Below are 16,641 nucleotides of genomic sequence, written 5' to 3' on the forward strand. Positions count from 1 at the left end.
GTAACATGTTGTAGGATCAAACTAGATCCTGTAGGACACATTCCAATCTTTGAGTGCAGTAAAAAAACACAATATACAGAGATACATTACAGGAAAACCAGGCAAAAATAAACTATGAAATTACCATTTCCTCACTAGGTATAATGAAAAATCATTTTTAGGGAATTCAATTTTATGTTTAATGTCCATTTGATTGTTAAAATCATAAATTGATTAAATGTGTTGGGAACAAAGGGAAATAAAGGTAATCGAGTCACTAAGTAAAAATATTACAAAATGATGAAGGCAACAGGAGGAGCTGAGGTTTACAATGATACACCCTGTATTACTAGGGATGTATTGTCATATGATGAAATGCACCAAGTGATACAGAAATAACAAGAAATATAAAATGTCATCTATACATGAACCAGAACATATGGAATTAAGTTTTAAGGGACAGGATGTGAGTAGACTAACCAGCTAGCCGGTGTACGTGCAGCTATTATCTATATATGACATATGTACACTTGCTTATGGCCATTCTATACAATAACACTTCTTCTTCTGCACAAATTACTACTTGTTTATACCATATAAATACCAGTTTATTCTTTATTAGCCTAAGCCTGACATCACTTCATAAACTGCCTATTGCTGCCCTGTGTATGGGGATGATGGAACAAATAACAAAAGGCTGCTGGAAAATAACGGTCTCCACAAGTGAATTTCTAGAATAGAATATTCCCAGAATAACTCTACACAGTCACTGCAGGAGGTTACCGTGGTGTCGTTATGATGTTTTCTCACCTCTCCCGTCAGCAGGTAGAGAATCTCCAGGATGTGATTTAGGATCTGCTCAGGCAGCTTCTTCTTCATCTTGTTCATGGTCAGTGAGATTGTGTAACACTGAGACTTGCAGCAGAGATTACAGATATGAGAATAATGGCCAAACAAACATACCTATACGCATATATAAACACGAACTTCACCCCTAAAATCTATCTGTATACATGTATACCCCACACGTGCGTACACAAACCCACATATACCCATATTACTTATACCAAAACACATTTTATATATATATATATATATATATATATATATCCTTCTCTGTACATTAAATAACAGTTTAAATTATATTGAGATGCTCGCTATATCATATACACAGCCTGCTCTCCTCTATGTTATACACATATATAACAGCATAGAGATGTTCTTTCTGCCTCACACACTTTCAGTACAATACAGCTATAAAGCACTTACACAAAGCTACTTATGCTTTATTACCTTGTCATACGAGTGTGGTAGCAGCAGCTAGATCCCATCCAGCTATAGGACCGGTCACGTGACTGCCGTGACATCATCGATACCTTAGCTGAAAGGGACCGTGTTAACAAATTGTGTTAAACTCAGTGATCTGTGCTGTGAGTTATCAGCTGTGTGTGAAACAGAATGCAGCATGAGAGCTAACAGAAGGCCCCTGTTGTCTGATGTCCGTGTGCTGGGTGTGAGTCAGGATTGGAGGTGTATGATGGAATAGAGGGGATGAGGTGAGTGATGAAGAGGAGGGTTAAAAGGGTAAGAGGGAGATGAGAGTGAGGGAGAGAGGTGTTGAGAGGGTGAGAAGGGGGCTCTGTGAGGATGAGGAGGGCTAAAGGGGTAGTTGGGAGAGAGGTATTGAGAGGGTGAGGAGGGGGCTGTGTGGAGAGAGGAGGGGTTAGGGGGAGCTGAGAGTTAGGGAGAGAGGTGTTGAGAGGGCGAGGAGGGGGCTGTGTGAGGGAGAGAAGAGCTGAGAGCTGAAAGGGTAAAATAGATCTGAGAGTGAGTGAGGGAGGGAGGTATTGAGAAGGTGAGAAGGGGACCGTGTGAGGGAGAGGAGGGCTATGAGAAGGGAGTTGTGTGAGTGAGAGGAGGGCTAAAGGGGTAAGAGGGAGCTGAGAGAGAGGGTGAGAAGGGGGCTGTGTGAGGGAGAGGAGGGGTAAAGGGGAACTGAGAGTGAGGAATAGAGAAGTTGAGAGGGTGAGAAGGGGACTGTGTGAGGGAGAGGAGGGGTAAAGGGTAGCTGAGATTGAGGGAGAGAGGTGTTGAGAGGGAGAGGAGGGGTAAGGGGTAGCTGAGATTGAGGGAGGGAGAGAGGTGTTGAGAGGGTGAGGAGGGGGCTGTATGAGAGAGAAGAGGGCTAAATTGGTAAGTGGTAGCTGAGAGTGAGGGAGAGAGGTGTTGAGAGCGAGGAGGGGGCTGTGTGAGAGGTGAAGGCTAAAGGGTGACCAGGGAGCTGAGAGTGAGGGAAAGCGGTGTTGAGTGTGTGAGGAGGGGGCTGTGTGAGGGGGAAGAGGGCTTAATGGGTAAGGGGGAGCTGAGAGTAAGGGAGAGAGGTGTTGAGAGGGTGAGAAGGGGGCTGTGTGAGGGAGAGGAGGGGTAAAGGGGAACTGAGAGTGAGGAATAGAGAAGTTGAGAGGGTGAGAAGGGGACTGTGTGAGGGAGAGGAGGGGTAAAGGGGAACTGAGAGTGAGGAATAGAGAAGTTGAGAGGGTGAGAAGGGGACTGTGTGAGGGAGAGGAGGGGTAAAGGGTAGCTGAGATTGAGGGAGAGAGGTGTTGAGAGGGAGAGGAGGGGTAAGGGGTAGCTGAGATTGAGGGAGGGAGAGAGGTGTTGAGAGGGTGAGGAGGGGGCTGTATGAGAGAGAAGAGGGCTAAATTGGTAAGTGGTAGCTGAGAGTGAGGGAGAGAGGTGTTGAGAGCGAGGAGGGGGCTGTGTGAGAGGTGAAGGCTAAAGGGTGACCAGGGAGCTGAGAGTGAGGGAAAGCGGTGTTGAGTGTGTGAGGAGGGGGCTGTGTGAGGGGGAAGAGGGCTTAATGGGTAAGGGGGAGCTGAGAGTAAGGGAGAGAGGTGTTGAGGGCAAGGAGGGGGCTGTGTGAGAGAGGAAGACTAAAGGGGTAAGGGGGAGCTGAGAGTGAGGGAGAGAGCTGTTGGGAGGGAGAGGAGGGCTAAAGGGGTAAGGGGGAGCTGAAAGTGAGAGAGAGAGCTGTTGGAAGGGTGAGGAGGGTGCTGTTTGAGAGAAGAGGGCTGAAGGGGTAAGGGGGAGCTGAGAGTAAGGGAGAGAGGTGTTAAAAGGGTGAGGAGGGGGCTGTGTGAGGGAAAGAAGGGTAAGGGGGAGTTGAGCATGAGGGAGAGAGAGGTGTTGAGAGGGTGAGGAGGGGACTGTGTGAGAGAGAGGAGGGTTAAAGGGGTAAGGGGGAGCTGAGAATGAGGGAGAGAGTTGTTGAGGGGGTGAGGAGGGGGGCTGTGTGAGGGAGGGGAGGGTAAGGGGGAGCTGAGCATGAGGGAGAGAGGTGTTGAGAGGGTGAGGAGGGGACTGTGTGAGGGAGGGGAGGGTAAGGGGGAGCTGAGCATGAGGGAGAGAGGTGTTGAGAGGGTGAGGAGGGGACTGTGTGAGAGAGAGGAGGGCTAAAGGGGTAAGGGGGATCTGAGAGTGAGGGAGAGAGGTGTTGAGAGGGTGAGGAGGGGGCTGTGTGAGGGAGAGGGGGGTAAGGGGGAGCTGAGCATGAGGGAGAGAGGTGTTGGGAGGGGCCTGTGTGAGTAAGAAGCGGGCAGAGAGGAGGAAACTGTGTAAGGGAAAGGGGAATTTAGAGGGTGAGGAGGGTCTGGGAGAGGGGGCTGAAAAGAGACTGTGTGTAAGGTAGACTGGTACTAAGAAGGTGATGAGAGATCTGTGTGCAAGTGAGAGAGGATCAGAGGGTAAGTAGGGGGCTGAGATGTTAAAGGGACACTGAACCCAAATTTTTTCTTTTGTGATTCAGATAGAGCAACTTTCTAATTTACTACTATTATCAAATTGTCTTCATTCTCTTGGTATCTTTATTTGAAATGCAAGAATGTAAGTTTGGATGCCGGATCATTTTTGGTGAGCAAACTGGGTTGTTCTTGCTGATTGGTGGATAAATTCACCCACCAATAAATAAGTGCTTTCCATGGGTCTGAACAAAAAAAATAGCTTAGATGCCTTCTTTTTCAAATAAAGAAAGCAAGAGAACGAAGAAAAATTAATAATAGGAGTAAATTAGAAAGTTGCTTAAAATGTCATTCTCTATCTGAATCACGAAAGAAAAAATTTGGGTTCAGTGTCCCTTTAAGAAGGGAGCTGAGAGTGTAAGTAGAGACTGTTTGCTAGTGAGTGAGGAGGGTGTATGAGGGAAAGGAGACTGAGAGAGTGAGAGGGCTGTGTTTGAGAGAGAGAGACTCTGAGAAGGTGAGGAGGGGGGTGATTGAGGGTAAGGATGGGGACTGATAGGATGAGAAGGGGCTGTGTGTGAAGGAGAGGGGACTGAGGGTGAGAATAAAGCTAGGAGAGGGAGGCTGAGAGGGTAAGGAGAGGCTGTTTGTGAGTGAGGGAGGCTGAGAGGATGAGGAGGAGCTGTATGATGGAGAGGGGGATTGAGAGGGTGAGAATGATCTGTGTGTAAGAGAGTGGGGCTGACAGGGTAAGGATGGGTGCTGAGTGAGGGAGAGGGTTGCTAAGAGAGTAAAGAGGGGGCTGTGTGAGGGAGAGGGGACAAAAAGTGTGAGAAGGGTACTGAATATGATGAAGAGAAGTTCGGAGAAGGTGAGGAGGGGGCTGAAAGTGTAAGTAGGGTGCTGGGTGTGGAGCGGGCTGTGTGAGAGAAAGGGGGGCTAAGAGGATTAGAAGGGGGGCTGTGTGTGAGGGAGAGAAATTCTGAGGTGGGGAGATGGGGTCTGTGTGTGAGGGAGAGACATTCTGAGAGGGTGAGATGGGGTATGTGTAAGGGAGAGAGAGATTCTGAGAGGTTTAGAAGGAGGCTGTGTGTTAGGGAGAGACATTCTGAGAGGGTGAGAAGGGGGCTGTGTGTGAGGGAGAGAGAGATTCTGAGAGGATTAGAAGGAGGCTGTGTGTGAGGGAGAGACATTCTGAGAGGGTGAGGAGGGGGCTGTGTGTGAGGGAGAGAGATATTCTGAGAGGATTAGAAGGAGGCTGTGTGTGAGGGAGAGACATTCTGAGAGGGTGAGAAGGGGGCTGTGTGTGAGGGAGAGAGAGATTCTGAGAGGATTAGAAGGAGGCTGTGTGTGAGGGAGAGACATTCTGAGAGGGTGAGAAGGGGGCTGTGTGTGAGGGAGAGAGAGATTCTGAGAGGATTAGAAGGAGGCTGTGTGTGAGGGAGAGACATTCTGAGAGGGTGAGATGGAGTCTGTGTGTGAGGGAGAGAGTGATTCTGAGAGGGTGAGAAGGGGTCTGTGTGTGAGGGAGAGACATTCTGAGAGGGTGAGATGAGGTATATGTGTAAGGGAGAGAGAGATTCTGAGAGGATGAGAAGGGGGCTGTGTGTGAGGGAGAGACATTCTGAGAGGGTGAGATGAGGTATATGTGTAAGGGAGAGAGAGATTCTGAGAGGATGAGAAGGGGGCTGTGTGTGAGGGAGAGACATTCTGAGAGGGTGAGATGGAGTCTGTGTGTGAGGGAGAGAGTGATTCTGAGAGGGTGAGATGAGGTATATGTGTAAGGGAGAGAGAGATTCTGAGAGGATGAGAAGGGGGCTGTGTGTGAGGGAGAGACATTCTGAGAGGGTGAGATGGAGTCTGTGTGTGAGGGAGAGAGTGATTCTGAGAGGGTGAGAAGGGGTCTGTGTGTGAGGGAGAGACATTCTGAGAGGGTGAGATGAGGTATATGTGTAAGGGAGAGAGAGATTCTGAGAGGATGAGAAGGGGGCTGTGTGTGAGGGAGAGATGCTGAGAGGGTGAGAAGGGGGCTGTGTGTGAGGAAGAGGGGACTGAGTGAGGGGGGGTAAAAGGGAGGGGGCTGTGTGTGAGATTTATTACTTACTTGCATACATACATTTTTAGGGTAATAAGGCTGGTCCTGGGCACTAATTTATAGCTTATGTCCCTGCCTTAGTTACAGTAGAGTTGAAACAAGATCTAAAGTAACAAATCCTACTTATATAAAAGAGAGCAATACAGGTAGTGGTTTCCTACAGATTGTATGAGGCAGCACGCTTATGTTAACTTTAGTTTGCTGTGCAGTTTGTGACGTATGTGAAATTGCTGTGCCCTACAATCGTCTCCTCAAGCAGGAAGGTTGAAGGGACAGACTGGTGATACAGCACTGCCTGTCACATGTGGCTAATTAGTGAGGGTCAGATACCGAAACGCAAATGAAAGAAAAGCAACAGAGGGAGGAGCTTAAGTCCAGCAGCTGAAAGCAGAACTCTCGCTCTTGTTGCTGAATTCAGTGTGGGAAGCTCCTCTGCAGGTCACTGCCAGCACGTGCACCGCTGAAGCACCATGTGGCTCTGTAATTGAATGGCTGACCTGATGCTGCTGTAACTCTCGCACCTCTCCTGGCCAAAGTGTACAGGGAATTTCACCCAGCGCTGGGGCACATTTTATTAGCGCCACTTGTGTTCTGCAATGGGGGATAATCAACCTCTGCTGTGCACATTCACCTTCTGCTTCTCATTATTTTTGCTGGCTCATTATTAAATCAGTCACCTCCATAACATTTAACAAACCTGCTGTATAAAGATTGTCACATTGTATGTTATCTGCTATACAAGCAGCTGGTCACATGTGTAGTATATTGTGCATACGTGACATAAACATGTTTATATCACATAATCATAGCTTTACCATAACTGCAGGAAGAGCTCTGACTCTTTCCCATCTCTCATTTGTTGCTTCTTCCTTCCTTCTCGCAGGGGTCACATTTCTAGCATCTGAGTCAAGATGAACAGTTACACAAAGCAGATGGCAGAGCAGTTCCTGAGTCAGGCCCTGGGCATCATCTGCCTGCTGACCGGAGAGGTGAGTGCTGCTTCTGATCACCAGACCTATATTATTAATGCTTACATCAGCTTGGCCACCTGCATACCCCCAGCTCTCAGGGTCCCCTTTACAACCCTCCCTCATCCCCCCTAGCATCTAGGGGCCACTGCACCTCTCCAGGGACCCCTACACCAACTCTCCACTGCCAAGTTTCTATTACCAGCCATTTCTCCTGCACAACTATCCACTGCACCTCTCCAGGACTCAGGGGTCCCTGCACAACCCTCCATCGACAAACCTCCCTTAGCACCCAGGGTTTTCTGCACAACTATCCATTGTAAAACCTCCCCCATCACCCATTGGCTAATACACAAACAATCAATGGAACAACCTCCCCTAGCCCCCAGGGACCCCTACACAACTATCCTCTCTAAAACCTCCACCAGCACCCAGGTTCCCCTGTACAACCTTTCATTGCAACATGCCCCCAGCACCCAGGGACCCCTGCACAGCTATCCACTGTAAAACATCCTCCAACACCCAGGGTCCCCTGCACAACCCTTGACTGCAAAACCACCTCCAGCACCCAGGGGCCCGTGTACAATGCTTCACTGTAAAACTAAATAGCCCTAGTACTCCCCTGCATGACCCTACCATTATTAACAAAAATTCCAAGCATTCAATGCCCTACTACATGACCCTGGTTGCAAAAAATTCCTCCAGAACCCAAGGGTCCCCCTACATAGCACCTAAAACAAAATATAAAGAACATTGCAGGACTACCTTACAGTACTACAGCACCCAAGGAACCTCCTATCTCAGTGCTCGCCCATGCACCAGGGCACGACTGGCCCCTGAAAATTAGGGCCTGGAACCCTGGTTTGGAACTCCCACCACTTCCTGCTGCTGGCTACCACCAGCTACACCTAAAAATTTTCCCCAGTTCGGCTGGATCATTTGGAGGCCAAGCAGTTTGTAAAATGCTCATCCTTCAGGGGCGGGTACAATCTACTATTACTGGTGGGGCTAAGAGCGAAGACAACATGTTAATTAATGTTACGGAGTGAAGGAGGAGCCAATGCTTTGGTGGCGTGGAGTGTGCGTGTCGAGGTTTAGGCTAGGAAGTGTGTAGTATGCACTGCGTTTTTCATATGGCAAATAAAAACTAGACCTGCACCTCCCCAAATGAATGAGGCAACAGCGGGGCTTATAATAGGAGGAGGAATGCCAGCTCAGTAAAAAGCTGCTCCTGGGCTAGTGTAGGTGGGGGATTGTCTGCCTACATCTGTGTTGCTCCCTCCCTGCACTATTTGTTGGTTCTTTGAGGAGCTGGTATTGCTGTTTTCCATTTCTAATGTGGTGCTTACTGCTGATGGTTTCATTGAAGAGTTGTAGTCATAGGTATTGTTGGGCTGTGCAGTTTTTCATGTCCCTGTAGTGTCAGTCTGCCTAGGAACTCGGTACTCTGCTGTACTCCTGGTTTCTATGTGCTTCTTACTGTTACAGCATAAGGGGCCTGGAACTGCACCTCACTTCGTTGTCTGCTGTAGTTGTTTCTTGTATTGCTGTGTCCAGTGTCAGAGTACACGGAGTGGCAACTCCTGTCTTCTCAACCAACGTTACATTCACTTCCTCTCCCTTTGTACCAGCTGTTTCTCCTCAGCTACGTTTTAAAACCTGATCAGAGAGAACTGCAAGTATATAGATGTACAGTACACTGGGCTAACTGCTCTGCCTTCTAGTTCTGCTTAATTCTAAAAGTGTAATGTTGGTGATATGTAATATATGGCTCTTAAAGATTGGCATTTATAGCAGACTGTTGTTTTTATTTTGCAGAAATGAGTCTCAAGCTGCCTTGATTTTTATTATTAACCCCTTAACGACCAGTGTTGTACCCTGTACGACGCTGGTCATTATGCCCTTAAAGGGACATTAAACACAAAATAAATGCTAGATAAAATGATGCATTCGAAGAAAAGATTAGTCTGAGAATAACATGTAGATGTATTTTTTAAAGTTTCATCAGTTGTTTAAATATTGACAAAATAAGTGTAAAATTTTAGTGTCTATAAAACAATGAGAGCTGCCATGTTGTAACCTAGTTTACCTTCTCTGCTGTAGCCAATTAGAGACAGTTATAAATAGGCCACTAGAGTGTGCAGCCAATGGCTGTGCAGAATATAACAGTGTTCTGCACTGCAATTTCTAACAGGAAAAGCTCACAATTTCAGAATGGAACTATAGGAAAAGGGGACAAAATAGATAATGAAAGTGTCCTGCAGTTTTTTTTACTAAATCTGATTTATCATTTTATATTACCATTTCAAAATGGTTATTGTCCCTTTAAGGACCAGCGACATACCATGTACATCGCTGCAGTCTTGGGCTTCTTTCTGCCGTGATCTCGCTAAAAATAGCGAGATCGCACTATTTCTGCATGCCCTGTAAGTGGGGCAGTGCAGAAATAGATTTACATAGTTAACGATGCAGAGAGAGCCACTCTGTAGCCCTCTCTGCATCGGACAGCGGTGGTGCCGATTGTTGGTGGGTGGGAGCCATAGCAGGGAGGCGGGTTGTGCGGCAAATCTCTGGAGCTGTTCCGGCCAGCTGGGATCTCAGTTCCGGTAATGCGCGGGAGCATGCGCGCGCCCGCTTCAGATCACAACAAGTGATCAAGTGTAGGGGAAAGTGGGAGGGGGAATAAAGGGGGAATAAAGGTTGGAAAAGGGATCTGGGAGGAAGGGGGATAGGGAGGGAGCCAACCTAAATGATGGGGATAAAAAAGGATGGGGTAAAAAAAAATTAAAAAGCCTGATTTTATTGCAAAGTGGGTACTGGCAGACAGCTGCCAGTACCCAAGATGACGGCAATTAGGTAGAGGGGGGAGGGTTAGGGAGCTGTTTGGGGAGAGAGGATCAGGCAGGTTGGGGGCTAAGGGGGGATTCAACACTGCAGAATAATATATGAAAAATAAATTATATTAAAAAAAGATGGCGGTGACAATTGTAAGCTGGGGTAGGGCAGAGACCTGTTTGAGGGGGTCAGGGAGGGATCAGGGGGTGGGATGCATCAGGTGGGAGACTGATCTCTAAACTAAAGCTAAAATGAACCCTACAAGCTACCTAATTAACACCTTCACTGCTGGGCATAATACAAGTGTGGTGCGCAGCGGCAATTAGCGGCCTTCTAATTGCCAAAAATCAATGCTAAAGCAATACATGTCTGCTAATTAGAAGGCTGCTAAATGCTGCTGCACATCACTATGGTATTATGCCCAGCAGTGAAGGGGTTAATTGGCTAGCTTGTAGGGAGCTTGTAGGGTTAATTTTAGCTGTAGTTTAGTAGACAACCCAAAGTATTGATCTAGGCCCATTTTGATATATTTCATGCCACCATTTCACTGCCAAATGCGATCAAATAAAAAAATTGTTAACTTTTTCACTAACTTTAGGTTTCTCACTGAAATTATTTACAAACAGCTTGTGCAATTATGGTACAAATGGTTGTAAATGCTTCTCTGGGATCCCCTTTGTTCAGAAATAGCAGACATATATGGCTTTGTCACTGCCTTTTGGTAATTAGAAGGCAGCTAAATGCCGCTGCGTACCACACTTGTATTATGCCCAGCAGTGAAGGGGTTAATTAGGTAGCTTGTAGGGAGCTTGAAGGGTTAATTTTATCTTCAGTTTAGAGATCAGCCTCCCATCTGGCACATCCTTGGTCCCTCCCTGACCCCCTCAAACAGCTCTCTTCCCTCCCCCACCTCACTATTGTCACCGACATCTTTAGTACTGGCAGAAAGTATACCAGTATAAAAATAAAAAATAAATGTTTACTTTTTTTTTAAAATTATATATTTTCTGCAGTGTAGGATCGATCCCCCCTTACCACCCAACCTCCCTGAGCCCCCCCAATCAGCTCTCTAACCCTCCCCCTCTCACTATTTGCTGTCATTTTGGATACTGGCAGCTGTCTGCCAGTACCCACTTTTCAATAAAATATGCCCATTTTTTTTATATATATTTATATTTTTCTGAAGTGTAGCTGCCCCCCCTCAATACACTACCCCCCTCCCAGATCACTTTCCTAACATTATTTCCCACCACCCTCTCCCAACACCCTCTCCCTCCACTTCCTATGTGCACATATGTGGGCACATACGCACACAAATGCTCACACACATGCGAGTGATTTCATACTGCTGGCCAGAAGTTTGCTAGCGATGGGCCACCCACCCGCCTCTCTGCAATGGCTCCCACCCTCCAACGATCGGCACCATCGCTGGCCGATGCAGAGAGGGCCACAGAGTGGCTCTCTCTGCAACGGTGTGCAAAAAAAGGTATTACAGCATCACAGCAATACCTTGAAAGCGGCTGGAAGCGATCAGGATCGCTTCCACCACTTGAAACCCCAGAGGAGTGTCAGGCACGTCCTTGGTCCTTAAGGGTATTTTTTTGTAGGACGTTCCTGACACGTCTTCGGTCGTTAAGGGGTTAATTAAACACCTAGCTCAGACAAGGTGTATCTGGGGGGAAGGGATTTTAAAACCAGCTATGTGAATATGCCAGGGATAAAATCTGTGAGCTATTTCACCACACCCAATTAATTTCTAATGTTTGGAAATAGCAAAGTGCTACTTGTACTTATTGCCCTATAACTTGCAAAAAAAGCAAAGAACATGTAAACATTCGGTATTTCTAAACTCAGGACAAACTTTAGAAACTATTTAGCATGGATGTTTTTGGTGTTGGAGATGTAGAACAGATTTTGGGGGTCAAAGTTAGAAAAAGTGTGCTTTTTCCATTTTTTTTTCATCATGTTTTATAAAAATTTTTTATAGTAAATTATAAGATATGATGAAAATAATGGTACCTTTAGAAAGTCCATTCAGATAAAAACGGTATATAATATGTGTGGGTACAGTAAATGAGTAAGAGGAAAAATTACAGCTAAACACAAACACCGCAGAAATTTAAAAATAGCCCTGGTCCTTAAGGGTAAGAAAATTGAAAAATGGTCTGGTCCTTAAGGGGTTAATTTATAATGGTCTAGCTGTTATTTTTTTAAAAAAAAAATTAATTGAAAATTAACAGGCAGCTCTATTGATTTGCACAGTATTCTGAAAATGGGGTGTTGTGATTATTAGTATTATTATTGTATTAATTAATGCAGGTACAACTAACAAATATATATATAATCTTATGTGCCTTGGGCTCCTAACTTTTGAGCATATTTGTCGAGCAAGGTTCCATCAACCAAAGACTCAACTCTGTTATCCCAAATTAGACCTCACCCAAAGGCTGCATCCTACATTAATCAATGGTCCTGTAATGTCTTTATTCTTGACTGAAGCTAATGTCCTCCATCTGTAACATCCTCAAACCACAAAGGTCCCTCAAAAAAGTACAGTAATTGATTCTGCTACATTACTTTGTGATGATCAAGACTGTGAAGAAAGCCCCTTAATTTAAAGAAATTTAGAAGTAAACAAGAACTGGAGAAATGTTAGTCCAGGGAAACAGAATCTGATGATTTTCTCTTACATAAATTTTATAGGAATATGCCATTGTGAAGAAGAGGTCCTCCCACAGCAGCGTTCACCGGCAGAGCAAAGAGGTAATTAATGCTGGGGAATGTAACATTATATCAGAGTCATGTTATAGTGACGCCTGTTACTGACCTATTTGCCCCTGTGTGTGTTTTCCTAACTTCTCTCTGTGAGGCCTATTTAACAAATAACACAACAAACCAAAAATCCAGCACCTGAAAGTAACAAGGTGTGCACGCTTCAGGAATACTGCACTGTACTCCACACAATATAAAGTCACAAAGAAGAAGCAGCACCAACCAGTAGATTCCAACAGATTTATTCGTGCAGTATGCACAGTGAACAGCCAGACCAACAAACAGCAACGTTTCGGACTTAGTCCTTAATCATGGATAGTTACACCTGGAGATCATGCAGCTTAAATATACCTGTAAACCACACCCATTCCTTTAAACACCTTTGACATACTGAATGTTAGCACCCTCTAGTGGTGATATAAAAAATTTTTCTCTAACAGAATATAAAAAGTCAGGTTAAACACATATTGCTCCTAACAAATCTGAAAAACAAAAATACATTTTAAACATATTGAACATATTAAAAACTTTTTAAGACAATCAATAAATCATATACTCTAGAGACATAGAGACCAATCCAGTTCTCTATTCATACCTTTTGGATGCATGGTATCTAATCTATTGATCCAATAGGCCTCCCTAATTTTTAGTCTCTTGGCTCTATTGCCCCCCCCCCCCCCCCCCCCCCCCCCGCCTACGGTGTCCTACTTGTTCTAATATCTGGAACCTCAATTGAGTCAAACTGTGACCTACAGACAAGAAATGGTTGGCCACTGGGGCATCTAACTTTTCTGTTCTGATGCTACTCTTGTGTTGGGTCATCCTTTCACGTACTGTACGGGTGGTCTCACCCACATACCCCAATCCACAAGGACATTTAATATAGTATACAGCAAAATCTGTGTTACATGTAAAGTGTCCCCTAATCTCAAATCTTTTCCCGGTTCCAGAATGGCTGAAAAAAGAGCCCTTAATCATGTTATTGCAGTGTGAACAGCCAAGGCAAGGAAAGCAGCCCAGATTTTTACCTCCAATGTACTTCTGCACCATTGTCCTAGATGGACCAATGTCAGCATGAACCAACAAATCTTTCAAATTTCTCCCCCTCTTAAATGCAGGCATAGGCGGTTCTTTGAATTCAGGTACATTAGGGTTATATGTTTTTAAAATGTGCCAATGTTTAGAAATGATCCTATTTATCTTATTACTCAACTTGGAATACTGACTTACAAAAATTAACCTGTTAGGCCTTTCTTTCTTTTTGACCTCTTCCTGTGGCAGTAAATCTTGTCTTGGGATTGCCTTTACACGTTCAATCTCCTTTTGAATTAGGGCTAATGGATAGCCCCTAACCTTAAAACGGTCACCCATCTCTTCCAATCTCTGTTCTACAGGACCTGTTTCAGAGACGATCCTTTTCACCCTAAGGAGTTGACTTCTTGGAAATGACCTAATCAAGGACGGGGGATGCATACTATTGTAATGAAGGAGGGTGTTGCAATCTGTTGCTTTCTTATGTAGATCAACTACAAGACCCTGGTTACTTTTAAGTACCCTGGTGTCAAGGAACACAACACTCTCCTCACTACAAACCAGCTTAAATTTAATGTGACAAGTAGCAGAGTTAAGTTCATTAACAAATTCCTCAAGGGTTCCAATGTCGCCCAGCCATACGCCAAAGATGTCGTCTATATAGCGCCACCAAGTGGCAGCATATTTTAAAAATAATGGATTATTATAGACAAAATACTCCTCATACATATTCATGTATATATTGGCGTATGTAGGAGCGACATTGGAACCCATGGCTGTGCCTTGGAGCTGCAAATAATAATGATCTTCAAAAAGAAAATAATTACACCTCAGGATAATACTCAATAGTTGCAAGATAAATTCCCTATGTTGGGTATTGTATCTCTCATCCTGACACATATTCTTGTTTACAGCGCCAATACCAGCTTCATATGTAATGGATGTATATAATGAAGTGACATCCAAACTAAAGAGTATTCCTTTAGTATTCTCAATTGGTACACTCTGTAGTTTTTTCAAAAAGTCCCCTGTATCTTTGATGAAGGAACTAGAGTTAACATATGGTCTTAAAGATTTATCTAAAAAAATAGATGCATTTGATAGTAACGACCCCATGCCTGCCACTATAGGACGGCCCGGAGGGGCCGTGGCACTCTTATGTACCTTGAGGAGAGTGTAAAGGACAGGGGTAATATCCTCTGTATTTAGAAGGAACTGTTCAGTATCTTTGTCCATAATGCCTAATTTAACAGCTCTCTGTACACAGAATGTAATTTCCTTTTTGATTTTAAAAAAGGGGTTATAATCCAACCTTTGGTACACATCCTTATCAGACAATTGGGAATAAATTTCATTAACATAGTACTGCTTATCAAGGAGCACTGTTGCTCCACCCTTATCGGCCCCTTTAATGACCAATGATTTATTGTTCCTAAGTTTATCTAATGCTTCTTTCTCATTTACAGACAAACTACCCCTTTTATCCTTATTCTCTTTATGCATCTGACCATGTTTACAAAGTGTCAACACATCTCTTTCTACCAATTTCATAAATGTTTGTACCCCTGCATTAACTTGTGCTGGTGTGAAAGTGCTTTTTTTTTAGTTAGCCCCAAACTTTTCAAATTTAACTTCTGATTTTGCATGCACACAGTAGAGGTCTGACCTCTGATACTACATTCAGAAATGTCTGCAAAAAAACTTTTTAATTTCACTAATCTAAAGAAGCGGTACAGATCTTTACGTATTGCAAAAGTATCAAAGTCCTGTTGTGGACAAAACGACAGTCCTTTATCGAGTAGTGACAGTTCATCATTAGTAAGGGATACCTGGCTAAGGTTCATCAAGGTTTGTTGCCCCTGCGGGTCATCACCTGCTTCTCCTCTGCCGATGTCGTTTTCTTCTTGGACTCCGCTGTTTTTCTTACCACGGTGGCGTCTGCCCCCTCTGCGGCAGCGTGTACCTCCATGTCGGAGTCCCCCGAAGCTGAACCCGATGAAGAGCCCTGAGTGCTGGAGCGACCGCTCATCCTGCGCGCACGCCTGCGCCTGTAACCGGAAGTGCCACCGGAAGTGCCCCTGGTACGTCTACCGGACTCCCCGGACCAACGATACACAGTTCCGGACACATAGTCCTCTTCATCCCTGGCAAATTTGGTCTTTTTTCTTTCCTGTATCACCCCTTTCAACTCGGTCAGCTGAAGTTCCAAAGAGGAGGTAAGTTTATCCAAATCTTCAATAGATAAACTGTTGGCCAATTCATTCTTCATACCTTCGATTTGATGTTTTTGGCTCTCAATCTCCATCTGGAGGTATTCCACTGTGAGGACAATCAAATCAAATGAACACTTATTCAGCACCCTTTCAAACTTTTGACAATACTCAAGGTTATCTTTCATGAGAGTAGGGCGAGTGCTCATGCGAAGCCCCCTGGGAATACGTTTCACTCGATGATACTCAGCCAGAGTCACAGCATATAATTCAAAGGCAACATGCTTCTTTTGCAAATATTCCAGCTTCTTACTGATAGATTGGGTGGGTGAAGATTTTAAAAAGTCTCTGGAGCCACGGATCAATGTAGTAGTCCGTGCAGCCTCCAAATCTGTATACCCAAAGGTCTTTGGCTCTGTATTTTCCACATTCTGTTCCATGGTTACTCAGTGCAAGGAAAAGTGCATTAACAAGTAACACAACAAACCAAAAATCCAGCACCTGAAAGTAACAAGGTGTGCACGCTTCAGGAATACTGCACTGTACTCCACACAATATAAAGTCACAAAGAAGAAGCAGCACCAACCAGTAGATTCCAACAGATTTATTCGTGCAGTATGCACAGTGAACAGCCAGACCAACAAACAGCAACGTTTCGGACTTAGTCCTTAATCATGCATAGTTACACCTGGAGATCATGCAGCTTAAATATACCTGTAAACCACACCCATTCCTTTAAACACCTTTGACATACTGAATGTTAGCACCCTCTAGTGGTCATATAAAAAAAAAATTCTCTAACAGAATATAAAAAGTCAGGTTAAACACATATTGCTCCTAACAAATCTGAAAAACAAAAATACATTTTAAACATATTGAACATATTAAAAACTTTTTAAGACAATCAATAAATCATATACTCTAGAGACCAATCCAGTTCTCTATTCATACCTTTTGGATGCATGGTATCTAATCTATTGATCCAATAGGCCTCCCTAATTTTTAGTCTCTTG

At 44.6% G+C, this 16,641-nt stretch overlaps 1 protein-coding gene across 1 annotated transcript in view; it reads left to right on the forward strand.

Annotated features, from left to right (window-relative positions):
* Window positions 1–1,451: 1,451 nt before the first annotated feature.
* Window positions 1,452–16,641, forward strand: part of LOC128655636 (oocyte zinc finger protein XlCOF8.4-like) — a 118,788-nt gene continuing 103,598 nt past the window's right edge. Inside the window, exons 1-3 of the mRNA XM_053709227.1 lie at window positions 1,452–1,535; window positions 6,695–6,800; window positions 12,318–12,377. Coding sequence (XP_053565202.1) covers window positions 6,723–6,800; window positions 12,318–12,377 — 138 coding nt within the window. The 5' untranslated portion in view covers window positions 1,452–1,535; window positions 6,695–6,722. The remainder of the gene's footprint in view (window positions 1,536–6,694; window positions 6,801–12,317; window positions 12,378–16,641) is intronic.

This window comes from Bombina bombina, chromosome 4 (assembly GCF_027579735.1).
Source record: "Bombina bombina isolate aBomBom1 chromosome 4, aBomBom1.pri, whole genome shotgun sequence".
In the NCBI taxonomy this organism is placed as follows: Eukaryota; Metazoa; Chordata; class Amphibia; order Anura; family Bombinatoridae; genus Bombina; species Bombina bombina.